The sequence below is a fragment of the Panicum virgatum genome, chromosome 3N (genome assembly GCF_016808335.1).
Source record: "Panicum virgatum strain AP13 chromosome 3N, P.virgatum_v5, whole genome shotgun sequence".
In the NCBI taxonomy this organism is placed as follows: Eukaryota; Viridiplantae; Streptophyta; class Magnoliopsida; order Poales; family Poaceae; genus Panicum; species Panicum virgatum.
This window is the reverse complement of record NC_053147.1, coordinates 6,716,962-6,735,375: the sequence shown is the minus strand read 5'-3', so window position 1 is coordinate 6,735,375 and position 18,414 is coordinate 6,716,962. Positions and strand designations below refer to the sequence as shown.

The 18,414-nt window shown below is 46.1% G+C and overlaps 3 protein-coding genes across 3 annotated transcripts; all 3 read left to right on the top strand.

The window, feature by feature from the left end:
- The first annotated feature begins 514 nt into the window (after positions 1 to 514).
- On the top strand, positions 515 to 3,397 carry LOC120667125 (WAT1-related protein At5g64700-like). Its single transcript, XM_039947167.1, has 6 exons — positions 515 to 871; positions 964 to 1,026; positions 1,102 to 1,465; positions 2,478 to 2,636; positions 2,778 to 2,929; positions 3,056 to 3,397. Exons 1-6 carry the CDS (start codon positions 699 to 701, stop codon positions 3,252 to 3,254), a joined length of 1,110 nt encoding a protein of 369 aa, XP_039803101.1. The 5' UTR covers positions 515 to 698; the 3' UTR covers positions 3,255 to 3,397.
- Positions 3,398 to 5,917: 2,520 nt separating this feature from the next.
- On the top strand, positions 5,918 to 10,472 carry LOC120667126 (WAT1-related protein At5g64700-like). The gene is made up of 5 exons (XM_039947168.1): positions 5,918 to 6,211; positions 9,223 to 9,475; positions 9,637 to 9,795; positions 9,970 to 10,121; positions 10,219 to 10,472. The coding sequence occupies exons 1-5, from the start codon at positions 6,030 to 6,032 to the stop codon at positions 10,385 to 10,387; spliced, it is 915 nt and encodes a 304-aa protein (XP_039803102.1). The 5' UTR covers positions 5,918 to 6,029; the 3' UTR covers positions 10,388 to 10,472.
- A 3,491-nt stretch (positions 10,473 to 13,963) lies between these two features.
- Positions 13,964 to 15,746, top strand: LOC120667490 (WAT1-related protein At5g64700-like). Its single transcript, XM_039947557.1, has 6 exons — positions 13,964 to 14,130; positions 14,226 to 14,288; positions 14,417 to 14,783; positions 14,873 to 15,034; positions 15,124 to 15,272; positions 15,365 to 15,746. Exons 1-6 carry the CDS (start codon positions 13,964 to 13,966, stop codon positions 15,588 to 15,590), a joined length of 1,134 nt encoding a protein of 377 aa, XP_039803491.1. The 3' UTR covers positions 15,591 to 15,746.
- The last annotated feature ends 2,668 nt before the right edge of the window (positions 15,747 to 18,414 follow it).

Here is an 18,414-nt window from a genome sequence, read left to right as displayed (position 1 = left end):
AGTATGATTATAATTGCTTGCCAACTACTCGCTGCTGGTTGGAGCTTTGGGATAGCCCACGCCATCAAGATCCATTTCGGACAAGTTAATTGCTCCTTCATTTCCTATCCATCAGAGTTCTAGAATCCATACCGTACCATAGAACGCTCAAAAGAAAGTTTGACTTACAGTATGTCTACAACGATCAATGCAAGTAGCTATATATACTTACAAGAAAATAGCTTTTCTAAAAGGATAGCTTCACTATACATCATCCATAAAGCTGTAAACACTAGTAGGCTGTCAAGTTCAGCTGTGGAAACTGTTAAAGATCATGCAATAATGTAAAAGAAGGAAGCCGGTAGCAACGCTGAGGCGTGACGATTCAGACCACAGCGATTGGGACTGCAACAAAGAAGCGACGTGATAAATTCCCCTTTTCCTTTTCCTTCTGGCTGGATAGCTTTTTCTCCTTCTACCAATAGACGAAAGAAGCACACTGATATGTACCACTGCACCGAAATGTCTGGCCTGCTATATGTCAGGTTGTATTCAGAGTTGCCATGCATCTCTCATATAGTATCTGACAGGAGTTGCTTCATCTGGTATCTTATTATTGGAAGCACAGCTCATACTTTGTTTTTCTTCCATCTTATAGATCTCGCTAGCTACAAGCCGCCCGTGATACACAGCATCTGCTGAGAGAGGAATCCGTGGAGATGGACGCAAAGAAGCCTTACGTGATCGCCGTCGTCATACAGCTTATCTACACCGGCATGTTCGTCGTCTCCAAGGCAGCCTTCGACCATGGGATGAACACCTTCGTCTTCATCTTTTACAGAATGGTCGCCGCGTCGCTCCTCCTGGTCCCTATTGCAATCGTCCTCGAACGGTAGCCTGCGGACACCTGATGAAAAAAAGAGTAGAGTGAATGAACTGGTGGTTCCACTTCCACATTAGTTAACTTGAAGGGATCATTTGCAGGAAGAATGTGCGGTCCATGTCCCTGTGCCTGCTCCTGAAGCTCTTCTTCTATGCCTTGATCGGGTATGACATCTTCAGATTCAGATTGTGTTTTGGAATCAGTTCTGATGAGATTTACAAATTATTCTAATATTACAGGAATACATTTAGCTTGAATCTGTACAATGTAAGCATGAAGTTCACATCGGCGACGGTGGCATCTGCATCAAGCAACTCCATGCCCGTCATCGCCTTCTGCTTGGCGCTACTGCTGAGGATGGAGGTGGTGAGGTTGAGGAGCCTTTCCGGGAAGGCCAAGGTCGCCGGCGTAGCGCTCTGCCTCGCCGGCGTCTTCGTCCTCGCCTTCTACGCCGGGCCGGCGCTCAGCCCCGTGAATCCCCACCGCGCCTTCGCCGTCGCCCAGGCCTCCAACAGCAATATTCCAAGCCGGATAACGTGGATCAAAGGAACGTTCTTCATGGTCCTCGCCAACGCCACATGGGCCCTCTGGATCGTCCTGCAGGTACGCGACTCCAAGCATCCCAATCTTAAGTTTCTTCTAATCATTGTAAGGGCACATGCACATGAGTTTGAGACTTTGAGTTGAAAAAAGAACAATAGAAAGCAGATAATTTGGGCAGGTAGGTACAAATAGTGACATATTGTTACTAGTGGGATTTGGGGTCTGAATTTAACATCGTTTTCAATTAAAGAAGATCACAGCTGTTGCCTTTCACTTTTAACATGTGCATTAAATACGATAATGACCTTTTTTAGGGCAATACGATAGTGACATTCAATAGTGCCACATAACCAAAATTTCTACGAATAATCATGTTGAAATATAAGTGAATTGCATACCTCTCCCCATCAACTTAAGCATTTGATTTATATTGGTTGGTGCATACAACTCAATATGGTATCAGGCTACAGATCTCGAGTTCAAATCCTGGTTAGCACAATTAAGTAATAAAATAATTGCTGCTCACTCATATTCCACGTCTGAGGTCTGCATAAGCCTCCATGTGAGAGCCAGTGTTGGAATATAAATGAATTGCACCTCTCCGATCCCCGTCAGGCCATCCCCAACTGAATTGCCTCTCTCCGATCCCCGTCAGGCCATCCCCAACCCATAGTGTCTATAGGTGGTGTCTAAGGAAGAAAAAAAAGAGAGTAAAAAACTACCCATAGACACTACTTGTACCTACCTACCCAAATTATCATAGAAACTACTAGGAGGGTTGGGACTGGTCTCAAGTTAAACTCTTGGGTTGGATTGGTTAGTGCATGCAACTCAATAAATCGTCTTAATTTAGTGCACAAAGATGTAACTCAATAAATCGTCTTAATTTAGTGCACAAAGATGTACTAAGGAAAGGCTAGAAGTCTACCGAGTAGTTCACTGCTGAGTTTTTTTTTCACTGACAAACTTTTTGAACCTTACCATTTTCCCCGAAAAAGAAGTTTATTTACTGAAGCAAAGTATGGGCCGGGAGTTGCTTATTTTGTGTACCTCTGACCCTCTGTCCATGCAGTCTGCACTGCTCAAAGAGTACCCCAATAAGATGCTTGTTACGGTGACACAATGCGTGTTTAGCACGGTGCAGTCATTCGTAGTTGCAGTGGTGGCTGAGAAGGATTTCTCCAAGTGGAATCTCCGGCTGGACATCAGTTTGATCGCCATTGTTTACACAGTACTGCTTGCTTTTGTTTTTTTTCTTACTTAACTAGGATCAAAGTTCATGTTTATTAATGATAAAAAAATTACTAATTGCCTGCTTTGCTTAATTGCTCCATGGATGGATGCCCACCTTATGGATGGTGGGATGTGACAGGGTTTTGTGGTGACGGGAGTGTCCTACTACCTACAAGCGTGGTGTATGGAGATGAAAGGCCCAGTGTTTCTAGCAATGTGGAACCCACTCTGCTTCGTCTTCACAATATTCTGCTCCTCTTTCTTTTTGGGAGAGATTGTCCACCTTGGCAGGTATCTCATAAATCGCATTTAACATCACTGGAGCTTCAAGATGAGTTGGTGTTTGGATGCATGAACTGATGATAGGGCGATCGATGAACCTTCATTTCCTGTCTGAATTCTCCTTCATGGCTGCAGTATCGTGGGTGGAGCTCTTCTGGTTGGCGGGCTCTACAGCGTGCTGTGGGCTAAAAGCAGAGAGACCAAGATCGACTTGATGAGTAGCATGGCGAAGATGATCGACGGAACCCAAGATGAGGGACACAAGAACTCACGGGATCAGGACGGCGGCAACAAAGAGGAATCAACACCAAAATTGGGGGTTGAACAAGCATGATTATCGATTCATTCAATCAAGGGCTACCTCTTGATTGATCGACATACGCATGTGTATAGATGTGATTTTCATCTACTGTTGTATCGCCTCGATATAACACTATTTGACATTAATAAAACTTCTGTTTTCGAAAAAAAAATGTATATAGACGTATCACACAACATGGGCAGGGCACAATTTATGTGCCTCTGCATGAATCACCGGAAAACCTATCTGAGGCATGATTTTAAATAGCAGGCTATGGCAAATAGCGGCATATTTTTTCCGAGGCTAAGAGGCTATAGCGAAGATTATAGCGGACTATGACAAATAGCGGTCTACTACTAAACCATGAAAAATACAAAGTAATAGATACACAAAACATAGTAATTAGTAAATTTTATAAACATAAATATGTTTCTAGGCTACGGGAACATTATTTAAGTTAACAATACAATAAAAGTCATACAATCAAATATTCAGCTGGCCAAAAGACCAAAACTGTAGCACTGAACTAAGGATATGGCTATAGCAGCGCTAAGGTTACACCATTTACCGCAGCTATAGTCTAATTTAGCATCCATAGCTGTCATAGCGGTACAAATACAAATAGCGTAGCAGAGACCTTTTAAAAAGGATATAGTGGGGCTATAGCCCGCTATTTAAAACCATGATATGAGGTCACGAGCATTAGCGATGAGCCAGTGCACCTAATTGCTTGTAGATTGACAGGCTGCATGGTGAAAGAGATATGGCGTCATTAGATCATAGTTTGTGATTTTGGTGATTGTATGACACCATAATTAATGGGACTAACAATATTTGTGAGTCATATTTATCGGATTTCTAGGTACTATGGATGTAGTCTAATCTATAGTCAAGATGTCCAAATCACTGTCGAGGTATCCAAATCATAGTGAAAAATCAGAGATGATTTGGATAAAGTTCAGCATGATTGCATGCATCGGTTAAACTGATGGTAGGAGTCAATGTGTCGGTGCAATGCTGAGTTGACACGATGCTTAAGTGAAGAAACAATAAGGCACCGGTTAAACCGACGGTGCAAAAGAAGATATAGGTGCAATTGATATTTGATTACTCCGAGAGCATGCCAACCAGTAGGAGAGCTTGAGGGACAAAATGTTCAGCACCGGTTAAACTGACACCCATCAGTGCAAGCATCGGTGCAATGATGTTTGCAGATGGAGGTAGCTGGAATTCAACTGCTAGTATGCAAGTTTAGTGTGACCGGTTAAACCGACACATGCAACCACTAACACTTTTTTGCAAAACGGCTAGTAACAGCTATGAGGTGATCTCTAGTCCATATAAGCGCCTCGCACTAGGTCATTTGAGCTTGCTGGAGTTCAGAGAAATCATACATACACCAGAGAAGATCTCCAATCCACCAGAGTGTCAATTGATCACATTCATAGGTTTTAGCACAAGTTTTGAGAGTGTCAGTGCTAGGTTAGGCCGAGAGAGAGAGTGAGAGAGCAAGGTATTGCTGCCTTGTGACGGGTTCTAGAGTGAACCAAGCTTGTAATCTTCTTGGCTCATCGGTAAGTTTTAGACCCTCCAGCTTGGTGTGAAATAGTGATTACGGCTTTGCGCGGGGGACGAGGAGACCCCTCCTTCGTGGAAAGCTCCATAGTGAATCCGGCATCAGGATGACTGGGAACTTGGCGTAAGCCTTAGTGGTCTAGCCTTTGTGGAAAATCAAGAGGTGCCCCTGGAAGAGACTTGAGTGACCGGGAAGCAATACTCTTAGTGAATGCTTCAAGAATTAATGGTGGTTTAGTGCCTACTGATACCACAGGATAAATCTTGCGTTAAGAGTTTGTTTCCCCTCAACCTACTCCTTATGTTTCCATATTTCATTTTTGCAACTTGTGTGCCTTTACTTTCTTAGAGTAGCTCCAAGTTAGGATTAGCTATAGTTTGCAAAACTCTTTTGGGCTAGGTTGAATCACTAGAAGAACTATAGTTGCATATCTAGATAGCATGATCTTAATTTAAGTTTCGTGCATTTTAGTTTGAGTCATATGGTAAAGTTTTAAGTTGGTCTAATGCACACCTCCTTTCCTCTACGAGTCCTTTCACACGACGGCAAGTATGCTACCTTGAAATCTGCTAAAAAAAACTTGCGTGTTGTGCTCTGATGCTTACTCCCTTCGTCCTGAAATGTAGAGCATTTTGGGTTTTTGCAGATAGATTATGAGGGTAGAGAAAAGACGCATATATCCTTCATTAGTGCATTGTTAGTTAATCAATTATTTAATTTTCAATGTGTGCACCAAAAATAAGGAGATTAGCATGACTTTTTTTACTCTCCTTGTCCACCGCAATTGATTTTTTTGGTAAAACTAGCATCAAAACCAAAAAAAATTAGCATATCTTTTGTCCAAAGGATTCTAGAATGCCTTATATTTGAATACAAATTTAAATTATCTAATGTTTTATATTTAAGAACGGAGGGAGTAGGCCGCACCTTTGATTCCTCTGCACCTGTAATGCAGACAGAGAGTCTCGCGGCTGGCATGGTGATCGATTCACACCCCACTCACGTATTGATTGCCGATTAGTTAACTTAGCTATCAAACAAAGAAAGCTCCATCGATTCAGATCCCACAAAGACACAAGGATCAAGGAGAGAAATAAAATAAGACAACTTGAAGAAATCTACGTTCTTCTTATTTTGTAGTGACAACTAGCATCTCAAAACTCAGATTGAAGAGATTGATCTATCATTACCCAAAAGCCAATTCAGTCACGCACGGAGATTTTCCTGCCGCTATGGACGACGGCAGCAAGAAGGCCTATGCTGTTGCCATCTCTGTACAGCTCGTGTACACCGGCATGTTCGTGATATCCAAGGCGGCCTTCGACCATGGCATCAACACCTTCGTCTTCATGTTCTATCGCCAGGCTGCTGGCTCCCTCCTCCTCCTGCCTCTCGCCCTTCTCCGCCATTACAGGTAAAATGTTGCATACAGATCGACAGATAAACATATATATCATCATCCTGCCCAATGTTATGTTTGTTAGAACTAAGCTTGACGATGAGTGGAGTGTGTGCGTTGTGTATGCGTGTGTGCTGCTTGGAGCGCGCCATGGGCGCGGGCGCGTCGCGTCCAGCGAGCACGAGGTGGCTCGGGCTGGTGCGGGCGATGCGGATGGCACGAGCTGCACGTGTAGGTGACGCAGTCGTGGGTCGTTGGTGTGGTGGCGGGCAGCACGGATGGCCGTTGGGCACGAGCGCACGTCGCGCGGGCGGAGCGCGTCGCCTGGGCGCGAGAAGCGCGCAGCGTGCGGCCATGGCGGGATAGCCGGGCGCGGAGCGGAGCCGTGTGGTTATAAGAGCCACCACCCACCCCTGTGTAAGTGTGTCGAGTCGAGATGTGAATGAAAGGCCAACATACAGGCCGCAGCGGCGGCCGGGGCGTTCGTCGCCGAAACACCGAACACCTTGTGTGCGTACTGTTCTTCTTCTTCCTTGCGTCCGCCGACGATTGTGAGCGCATGAGAGCGTCGCGAGGCGAGTGCGAGCTGGGAACGCGTGTTCGAGCTCGCCGCGGTTCCAACAATTGGTACCAGAGCAAGGTTAGGTCATCGGCATGCTGGTGGTGGCTGGCACAGGCGGCGTTCTTGGTGGCGGCCGGTGCAAGCCGGACTTCCCCGGCAGCTGCGATGTGATGAAGCTCCGGGCCGTGTGTCGGCCTGTCGAGGTGCGCGGTGCTGCAGCTGTCTCGGGAGGCGAGCTGCGGCGCAGCGGGCTGCGGCATGCAGCAGGGCGCGGGAGTGACGTGCTGTGGGGTCGCCGGTCGTGGTGCGTGGGCGCAAGCACTAATGCGGCGCACGACGTGAGCGGCGGCGCGAGGTGGCTGCTGAGAGGGCTGCGGCATGGCGCACGCTCGGTGCGGGTGTGGCAGCGGTGGCTCGGCGCAGTGGCAAGGAGCGCGCAGACGGCGGCAATGCGAGGCCTGGAGTGCTCACGGTGGTGCTGAAGATCGCTGGACCGTGTGTCGGTCCGCGCGAGGGAGCCCGTGGCGATGCAAGGTGCTGCGGCCAGACAGTGGATCGTGTGTCGGTCTTGTCTTGGTGTGGCGGGGCGTCGTGACCGGGGTGCAGTGGCGTGTGTCGCCGGAGCCGGAGAAGACGGCGTGTGTCGCCGGGGTTGGAGAAGAACGGCGTATGTCGCCGTAGGCGTTTGTGCGCTGCCGGGCGTGTGTCGCCCGGATCGTGAAGAAGAGGCGTTTATGTGCCAACCGGCGTGTGTCGCCAGAGAAGAGACGTTTGTGCGCCGCGAGCGTGTGGCGCCCAGAGAAGTGGTGTATGTGCGTCGAGGGCGTGTGTCGCCAAGAGGAGAAGGTGTTTGTGCGCCTGGGGACGTGTGTCGTCCGGAGGATGAAGCTGCGTCCGGTGCGCGGCGAGATGGCGTCGTTCATCGCCAACGAGGGAGCGTTGGGCGGCGCGGCGACCGCTACCGGGGCAACGGCGGGCGCAGGGACGACGACGACACAAGCAGCATGGCGTCGGGTGCAAGTCGGCGCGGGTGGAGCCGCAACCGCGGACGTTGCTTCGAGTGTGGCGAGCGCGGACACATCGCAAGGTTCTGCCGCGAGAAGGAGGAGGAGACGGCTCTGCTAGGCGACGCCGGCGAGAGTGCGGCACTCCCGTGAAGACGGTGATTGCACCATGTCCAGCTTAGGGGGTGATTGTTAGCAATAATCTGGACATGGGAGTGCTAGCGTGCGTATGCGTCGCGTGAGTCTGTACGTTCAAGTTAGGTGTGCATGGAGGTGTAGCGAGCTGCAGCTGGTGCGTGTCGGAGTCGCCATGCAGGACAGCTGCTGTGGTTGATCGAGTCGTAGTTAGTTAGTGAGTGCTAGGTGGTTAGTATGTGGTGTGCGTGGTGCTGATCCATACGAGGAAGCCGCTACGTCCAGGTCGAGTGAGCGAACGGCTCTCGTGCGGACGTGGGTGAGCTGAGCAAGTCGTGCGGATCGTTGCGTTAAGGCCGGAGAGGGAGGTCGTGGCTCCGTCGGCTCTCTTGCCTATTTGTAGCCCCCGTACTGCTTCGTTTTGTTTGCCAAGTCCAGGAAATAATGTCGCCAACATACATGCCGTCGTTGCGGCCGGGGCGTTCGTCGCCATTGCTATCTCCTTGAGCACCTGTGTTGTGTTCCAGTGAGTTGTGAGCGTGTCTATTTTTCTTGGGCTGCACCAACAATTGGTATCAGAGCCGACGGAGCCACGACCTCCCTCTCCGGCCTTAACGCAACGATCCGCACGACTTGCTCAGCTCACCCACGTCCGCACGAGAGCCGTTCGCTCACTCGACCTGGACGTAGCGGCTTCCTCGTATGGATCAGCACCACGCACACCACATACTAACCACCTAGCACTCACTAACTAACTACGACTCGATCAGCCACAGCAGCTGTCCTCATGGCGACTCCGACGCGCACCAGCTGCAGCTCGCTGCAGCTCGCTACACCTCCATGCACACCTAACCTGAATGTACAGACTCACGCGACGCATACGCACGCTAGCACTCCCATGTCCAGATTATTGCTAACAATGTTACTGGTACCGGATCGATTTTTAGGAGCCATGCCCGAAGCTCCATGTCACCTTGGATGCTACTGAAGCTCTTTATATGCGCCTTAATCGGGTAGGTGCACGCATCTACAAATGTATGTTGGGATTCAGAATTTCAGCGTCTATCTAGACTGAGGAACACACTGGCATTTTCCCTGTGCTCAGGATTACATTTAGCCTAAACCTATACCATGTAAGCCTCAAGTTCACCTCTGCCACCGTGGCATCTGCAACAGACAACTCACTGCCTGTGGTTACCTTATTCCTCGCACTTCTACTGAGGTACTGCTGCCACTTGCTTAATTTGCAAATCGAGCTGCTAGCTGTTAATTATTTGCGGCATTGATTTCCAAGCTCTCCGATGTAATTTTGCCCCCACACGCAGGATGGAGCATGTGAAGCTCAAGAGCTGGTCAGGTGTAGCCAAGCTCACCGGCGTCGTGCTTTGCCTCGCCGGGGTCTTGGTCATCGCCCTCTACGCCGGGCCGTCGCTGAGCCCCGTCAACCATCGCCGCGCCTTCGCCTCCCACGGTTCAGGGCCGTCAGGGGCAAATGTTGCTACACGCAGTGCCTGGGTCAAATGGACGTTCCTGATGGTCCTCGCCAACACGATGTGGTCTCTGCTGATTGTTCTCCAGGTCAGTTTCTTCAAGTGGCTGCTCGAGTGCAGAGTTGGTCGACTCATGCAATGCAAAAGCAGCAGAGCACAGCTTCGTCACTCACCATTATCCGTGTTTTCTGCAATCCTACACTGTTAATCCTGCTGCCTTGTTGTGGATCCTTCCTGATTACTACGCAGGCTCCATTGCTCGAGGAATGCCCTGATAAGATCCTCGTCACGGCGGCGCAGTGCGTTTTCAGCACGGCGCAGTCATTTGTCGTCGCCGTGGTCGCCGAGAGGGACTTCTCCAGGTGGAAGCTCAACTTTGACGTCAGCTTGCTCGCCATCTTCTACTCGGTAAGTTTTGCTTCCTCTTTTTGTTTTTTCATCTGAACATTTTTCTCCGTGAAGTGTAAGTCAACTTTCAACAGAATTAACCAGTAGTAACAGATTGAAAATATGCTGATAAACTGCTATAATTATAACAATATGACTGATATTGTTGAACGGATGCATGGATGGATGAATCAGGGGTTTGTAGTGATGGGATTGGGCTACTACCTGCAAGCTTGGTGCGTGGAGATGAAAGGCCCCGTCTTCCTCGCTGCCTGGACCCCGTTCTGCTTCATCTTCACAATGTTCTGCTCCTCCTTCTTCTTGGGAGAGATCGTCCACCTTGGCAGGTATCCCAATTATATTGTTGACTGGGCATCGATCTTTGAAGAACATATATGTAAAAGAGATGAAGAAACTTCTCCTTTTAATTATGTTTTGCGGCAGCATTGTAGGTGCAGCCCTGTTGGTTGGTGGTCTTTACAGTGTATTATGGGGTAAAAGCAAGGAGGCCAAGATAGAACCGTGCAAGGAGGTGACTAATAAGATTGATAATCCAGTTGATGAAAACATCAAGCAGAATTATGAAGAGATGCTAGGAGAAATTGCCCCATGATCATGGGTGGAGATTTCAATATCCTGAGATACAGCTCAGATAAAAATAAAAAATTCTTTGCTAATAAGTACTCAGATCTTTTCAATTGGGTGATAAACACTTATGAACTCAGATATCTGAACATGAATGGAGGGATCTACACTTGGTCCAATAACCAGGAAGTTCCTAAGACTAGATAGGATTCTAATTTCTGAGGACCGGGAAAGTATGTTCCCCCTCACAACCCCAAGGAAGATTGCTAGAGAAATGTCAGACCACAACGTTGCTTCAAAAAAAATGGTCAGACCACAACCCTTTGCTGTTGTGTACTGACCAAGAGAAAGTAAGAAAAACAAAAAACCTTTTGTTTTGAGAAAGCTTGGCTGAAGCACCATGATTTTGTGCCCAAAGTTAAGGAAATTTGGGAAAAACAGATAAGATGTAACACTGTTGTAGATAGATGGTGTACAAAATAGGCAGTCAAAATATTCCTCAAAGGGTGGGGATAAAGCCTGAGAGGTCACAATAAAAAAAATGCATAAGCATCCTGCAAGAGGAACTGTTGAATTTAGAAAAGTTGGAAGAAAGTGATTCACTACCGAGGCACCTTCTGGAAAGAAAAACTTTCATTCAGACAGAAATGCTTAGACTTTTAGAAGAGGAAGAGGCTTATTGGAATAAATGGTTAGACATGAACGGTTTCTAAAAGGGGATCTAAACACCAAGTTCTTCCACAAAGTGGCTAATGGTAAAAAAAAGGAAAAAAATACATTTTCAGTCTTAACCAAGATGAAGAGATCATTGAAGGAGATGAAAACATCTTAAAAACAACGACTGACTATTACAAAACCTTGTTTGGGCCCTCTGATAGCCCTGTATGTAAATTGGAGCCCCTTTGCTGGTCCCCTGAGGAAAAGGTATCCAAGAGGAGAGTGAGCAACTGGATAGTAGTTTCTCATAGGAGGAGATAAAAAAATGTTGTTTTTCTATGGAAAGGAACGGCCCCTGGCCCTGATCACAAACATGTGGAATTTTTTCAGGCCTGCTGGGAGGTAATCAAATATGACATGTTACTTATGTTTGAGGAATTTGAGAATCAAAATCTGGATATAGGGAGATTAAACTATGGCAATATTACCCTACTCCCTAAGATTAAAGAGGCCAATAAAATACAACAATACAGACCCATTTGCTCATTCAATGTTGTGTATAATTTTTTTACCAAAACATTGATGCTCAAGATGGAAAAGATTCTAGAAAGAATTCTAAACAAGTGTCAGACATCCTTCCTAAAAGGCAGGAATATCATGGAGGGGGTGCTGAGCCTTCATGACATCCTCCATGACACCAAAATGAGAAAGAAAGGAGGTTTGATCCTAAAATTGTATTTTGAAATGGCTTATGACAAGCTGAATTAGGATGAAGTTTAGATCGTGCTCTACAAGTAGTGTGGAACGACCTCCTTTTAATTATGTTTTGCGGCAGCATTGTAGGTGCAATCCTGTTGGTTGGTGGTCTTTACAGTGTATTATGGGGTAAAAGCAAGGAGGCCAAGATAGAGCCGTGCAAGGAGGTGACTAATAAGATTGATGATCTAATGGATGAAAAAATCAAACAGAATTGTGAAGAGATAGAAGAAGAACAAGGGCAAGGAAGAGGAAGAGCAATGTCAGCGCCACCAGATGAACAAATGTGACTGATCGATTCGATTGATCAGGATGTAATATTACACAAGAAAAGGAGGTTAATTTGTGACCATTTTTCTTATCATCAGTTAGCAGCCCAGACAAATGGCGGGAAGCAGCAAGCAAAAATAAATCATTGGTACTAGAAAAAAAAATTAAAATTTTGATTGCACATCTTAAAACTGATGCTAATATTAAGTGTAGCATTAAATAATGAAAATAAGGGGATAAAAAAAGTTGTCAAGTATGAAGATAATATATATTTAGATCCATGCCAAATACATATATAAATGATGACAGCGTGATTCAAATAAACTTTGGTTTCATCCCAGAAAGACCTAAAAGAGCCTTTCTACACCCCAAAACCTAGTTCCTCTTTTTTTTAAAATGAGTGCGTTGTCGGCCTTCATCCTGTCCAATTATTGCAAACACAATGCATTTACCATTTCCGGGGTGGTAATCGATCAATTTGGTGGTGATGCATGATTGATTCACGCTCCACTCTTGGTTGGTAGCTTCTCGTGCCATATGGTGATTAATTAGTAGCTCATCAATTTGTCCAAATATTATCTCTGATGTGCTTGGCAAATGGAAAACGGAAATAAAGATGAATCGAACCTAGTTTTTATAAAAAAGCATAGATATAAATTGAACCAGGACTAATATGCAACTTGTAACAAGATTTTCTTTCTAGCTCATCTAGCATAGAGTATAGAAAGAGGTTCATGCCTTTATTTTCTCCGCGCGCAAAGTTTAAATTTTTGTACGGTTGCATTGTAAATTATGTGGAAAACATAAGAATTATTTATATTTAAACTATTTGAATTGATCCAATCTATCCTACCTTCTTATTTTTTGCCCACGTGCAGATTGTGTTTTTGATTTCAAATTTTATAGTTGCAGCTTGTATAGTAAGTTATATTTTCTTTATAAAATGGAAACATATTTGGAAAAAGTCCGATTTACACCATCGAACCATCACAATAGTCCGATTTTCAACCATTAACTACAAAAAAACGGATAATAAAGGCTATCCAATTGTTGAACCGGGTAATTTTAGCCTCTTAGGTGGTTCTGAATGTGGTTTTCCATTTTTAAGAGAATTAAAATATTCAATTTTGAACTTAAAATTCATAAGTAATTTACTTTAAATAAAAAGTACGAAATGGGTATCAAAAGTTTTCTAAAAACGTAACTTATCTATTGACACGATACTTGTCAGTTATTCAAATCTATTTTTTTTTATATTTATAATATTTAATTGCTTATAGTTATGCCTGTTATTTTTGAATAATTAAGATACAAATAGAGCAATAATAGATATATTACATTTTTAGAAAACTTTTGGTATTAGTTTCATATTTTTTCTGATTTAGAATAAATTAGCTTTGATTCTTTAGATCTAATTAGAATTTTTTTAAGAAAATACAAAACTACCTTCGAAACCACCCCAAGGATCAAATTTTCCCTGTTTTAACAGTTCGATGGCCTATGTTATCCGGTTTTGTAGCAAAGATTGAAAATCAAATTTTTACGATAATCTAAAGGCGTAAATTGAACTTTTCCCATTATATTTCCAGATATTTCCAGCCTGCCTCTGCTGCCCACAAGGGCAAGTTCTTAGAGTATGTACTGACCTAGCTTGCAGTGTCTTTGAATCCATGTCCTTTCTAAATCACAATAAGCTAATCAATGTACTTTTCGAGTGTATAAAATACGCACACATGTGATTGCGTGTGCTGTATGTTCTTTTTTTAATGAAATCATATAACGTGGCTAGTACTATGGCTGACGTCTCCATCAACTTGTATCATTTGTTTATTACGCACCTGTAGCGTAGTTCGCTTGAAGATACATATACATATATATGTAGGGATAGATTAGTGCATGACGAAGTTAAGGGTCGGAGAGGATGAAGAAGAAGGCCTATGCGGTGGCCGTGGCGATTCAGGTGATCCTGGCCTCCACTGTGTTGCTATCCAAGGCGGCCTTCGACGGCGGCCTCAGCCTGTTCGTCTACATCTTCTACCGCTTGGTAGCTGCATCGCTCTTCCTGACGCCATTTGCTATCCTTGAAAGGTGCGTGCGCGTTTTACTTTTTTTTTTTTTTTTGAAGAGAGACTGTGGGGGAGATCCCCAAAGTCGAACTATCTTTTCATGTGTTGGATTTGCAGGAGAAATGCGCCGCCAATATCTTTCCGGTTGCTTGCCAAGATGTTCTTGTACGCGCTAGTCGGGTATATATATGTTGGCCAGAATAATTTTGCAATTTCTGCCGGATAGAGAAAAGCTAGTAGAATTCTTAGTATTGTCAGAGTCAACTGAGTTGATCCTAACAAAAAACATGTGTTATCTTCTTGTGTAGGAACACATTGGCCCTGATCCTGTACAACGGCAGCCTCAAGTACACCTCTCCAACCGTGGCATCTGCGATGGCCAACTCCATCCCTGCCATCACCTTCTTCCTCGCGCTGCTCATGAAGATGGAGGTGATCAAGTTTAGGAGCTCGTCGGGCATGGCCAAGACCGCCGGCATCGCGCTCTGCCTCGCCGGAGTCCTCGTCATGGCCCTTTACGCCGGCCGGTCACTCAGCCCTCTAGGCCGGCACCGCGTGCTTGCCGGCCACGGCGACAGGCAGGCTGCCGAACATGTCTCCAAGGGCGTGTGGATCACGGGGACGTTCGTGATGCTGCTTGGCTGCGTAGCATGGTCCCTCTGGATGGTCTTCCAGGTCGATGACAACAAAGATGGTCATCGATCAGTAACCCTGAATTGCTGAACCTGAAATTTCTCATCAGAATGTAATCCATGTGCAAGCAGGGGCTGCTGCTGAAGGAGTACCCGAACAAGCTGCTCGCGACCCTGATCCAGTGCCTGTTCGGCGCGATGCAGACGTGCCTCGTCGCGGCGGTCGCGGAGAGGGGTCACCCCTCCAGATGGAAGCTCGGGCTGGATCTCTCCCTGATCGCCGTTGCATACTCTGTACGTGCTGCTGACTGAATCATCCAACACTGTGTTCAGTGGCCAATCTTCCATGTTCAGCAGATTCTCACACACGACGGTGGCTGCAGGGCATCGTCGGGACAGCCGTCAACTACTACCTGCAGACGTGGTGCGTGGGCATGGAGGGCCCCGTGTTCGTGGCCATGTGGAACCCCTTGTGCTTGCTGCTCACCGTCCTCTGCTCCTCGCTCTTGGGGGAGACCGTCCACCTCGGAAGGCAAGCCAGGCCACACTCTTTCATCTGCTTCTTTTTCGAAATGGAAAGTTTTATATATGGATTTCAAGATCGCCACATCTTTTTTTCCCCAGTATTTTGGGTGGGATTCTGCTGGTTGGGGGGCTCTACTGCGTGCTCTGGGGCAAAACCAAGGAGGAGGAAACACGAGTGGCCATGGCGTCCGGTCATCTAGAGCAGGGTAGAGAGCAAGGTGATGCGGATGGTGCAAGTTGTACTAGTACTCCCGTGATCTTGAAAAACCTAGATGAAGATAAAGAGGCCGGAGGTCGGAAGCACAAAAATGATCAGCAAGTGTGAGGAGGATGCCTCGAGTAGTCATTCAATCACCAAACCTATCTACCGGATTGCTCTGACATTGTATAATTGTATTATACATTATAGTAGTCCATGATTGTGCCTATGTATACAGCATGTCTGTGTATGTGTATGTGTATGTCCACTCCGCGAAAATGGAAGAACAAATACAAAGAACTGAGGTGATCAGCGCATTTGCGCAGTTAGTATTGATATTCTAAATATATCTTGCATTTTTATCTAATTATTATTTATAAATTTAAATTTTTCTCATCACATGCTACTTGCTTCAGTAATCAACAGTGCTTCTCTGCTGCTAGTGTGGCGGTGCCTCCTTTTAACTACATCTTTCTTTGTCAGTGATGTGGTCGCATGGCAAGCGCACAATCTTAATCGTGTCACGACTGCATATCTCCTCGATCTTAGCTACTACCATTCACTAGTAATAGTAGTAACATGTTTTTTATCTGCTAGCCCTTGCAGTAATACTGACCACTGTTCAGTTCAACTGACTCAGTTGTTCTTAGGGATGAAAACGGTCGGAAACGATCGGTGAATGACTCCACCATTTTCACTTTCACATTTTTTCATCGGAAACGAAAGCGGTACGGTATTTTCGGAAACGAAAACGATGCCGGTATTCCGGTAATTTCGATAACGGAAATATACGGTCGAGAACACATCGACAACAGTCGAAACCCATCAAAATAATATTTAAAAAATAATAAACATATCAAATAATAGAACATAACATTAACTATATGACTTACACATCTCATATGCAAGTATTGAAGATTCGATTAAGATATTAATCCAAATATCGAACTAAACCGTGATAACTAACACATAGTAGCATGCACGATAGTATGGCACAAGTTGCACACAACATAAGTGACATAGTCATACATGATCATTAACCAAATTCACATAGAGACTTAAACATAAACTAGCATGCCATTAAAAATAGTGCCAGTGCAGGGCTGCAGGCTGCCTATGCCTACAGCTGAACCTCCGCGAGCTATTGGGCCGGGGAAAGTATGTGTTGGACTGGGCTTCAAATACGATAATATCGGCGGTAAATTACAGGATAAATATGGTAATTTTCGAAAACGGTCGATAGAGGCTGAAATCGTTTTCGCTTTCAGTTTCAGATAAAAATACCGTTTTTGTTTCCGTATTTTCGGTAGCCGTTTTCATTTTCATTTACACCAGAATCTCGATAAAATCTCGAAAATTGTTCCCGATAATCGAAAATTTTTATTTTTGTTTTCAACCCTAGTTGTTCTTTTGCTAGCTTCCCTCTTGGTCGTCTGTTGCTACTATATTTAATTTTGTCGTCTATTGCATGGTGTCATGCCTCCATGGTCTAGTTTCTGTTGGGGAACAATCAATCCAAGTTTCTTGCTTTTTAGAAGCCAACAAATCTCCATAGTGTAGAGTATAAGATTTCGTTCAGAATTTCAGCAACCTATGTTCATGTTCAAACCTGATGAGCTTACTATACCAATCTTGACATGATCGATATTGTCCTAGTTCCTGATCTGCTTGTGGTGTTAATTTATTTGAGCTTGTGGTGTTAATTGTGAGGTGCGGTAGTGTCTTGTAGCAATGTCGGCAACAAATTTTTGGAGTAATATCAAGGACTCTACCTCGTCAAGGACAAGGATGAACGATATGTAGCTTGATATGCAAAATGATGGATAGATTTATATTTATAAATAGAAATATACTAGCAGGAACCCCCGCGCGTTGCGCGGGGCAGGGCAGCGCCTGGCGCGGGGCGGCTCCGACCGGGCGACGTCGGGCGGCGGGCGTCGGCGGCGCCAGCTGGTTTGGGGGCGGGGGTGCGTACCTCGAGGCGAGCTGCGGAGGAGGCAAGCGGCGGGTGGCGCGAGGGCGCGGGGCGGCTTCCAGGCGGGTGGCTCGAGGTGCCGGGTGGGGGCAGAGCCGAGCGGGCGCGGGGCTCGAGGTGCCGGGCGGGGGCAGAGCCGAGCGGGCGCGGGGCGTGAGGGCGCGGGGCGTGGAGGCGCCGGCCGCGGGCCGGGCCAGGCTGCCGGCTGCAGGGCGGAGTCGAGCGTGGGGCCAAGCCGACGCCGGATGGGGTGGGGCGGGGGCGCGGAATGGCGACATCGGGAGGGGGCGACGGCTGCTCGGTGGGGCGGAGGACGGAGCGGAGCGGTGGGCGGCGCGAGGTCACGGGGCGGGAAGGCGCCAGCCGCGGGCCGGGGCGCGGTCGAGGCTGCAGCCCTGCAGTGAGGGGAGTACGTGGGAAGGCCTGGAAGCATCCAGCAGAGGTCTTCCGGCGGCGTGGATCGTGGATCGTGCGGTTGGAAGCTGGCGATGACGTGGCCTCTTGAGGGAAGAGTTTTGGTATACACAAATAGAGAATATATTTTAATGGCAGTGGTGAGTAATTTATTAATATGTATATGAGTATTTTAGGCTAATTTTTTCGTAATGGTAATATGGGTAATTTTAATTTTTTTTCTGATTAATATGAGAATTTCTAGACTTTTAGAATGAGCGGAGAGACTTCGTTTATTGGTCAAATAATAAGACAATAGATAAAATGGAAGATTTCTAGGACGCAGATTCGGTGGTATTTTCGGTGACATTGAGTCACTGACTCAATGTTACAGAAAATGTCACAGACTCATAGGGGGAATGTCACTGAAATCTCAGTCCAGATTCCCGCAGTACACATGTAGGACGGTTTTTACGGCAAATGACGACAAAATGCCACTACTTGCATTGCACGCCCTCCAATCATCAGTTTTACTTGGCGTTTATTTAAGACAAGCAAGTACTAGAGCTAGCACTACATCTA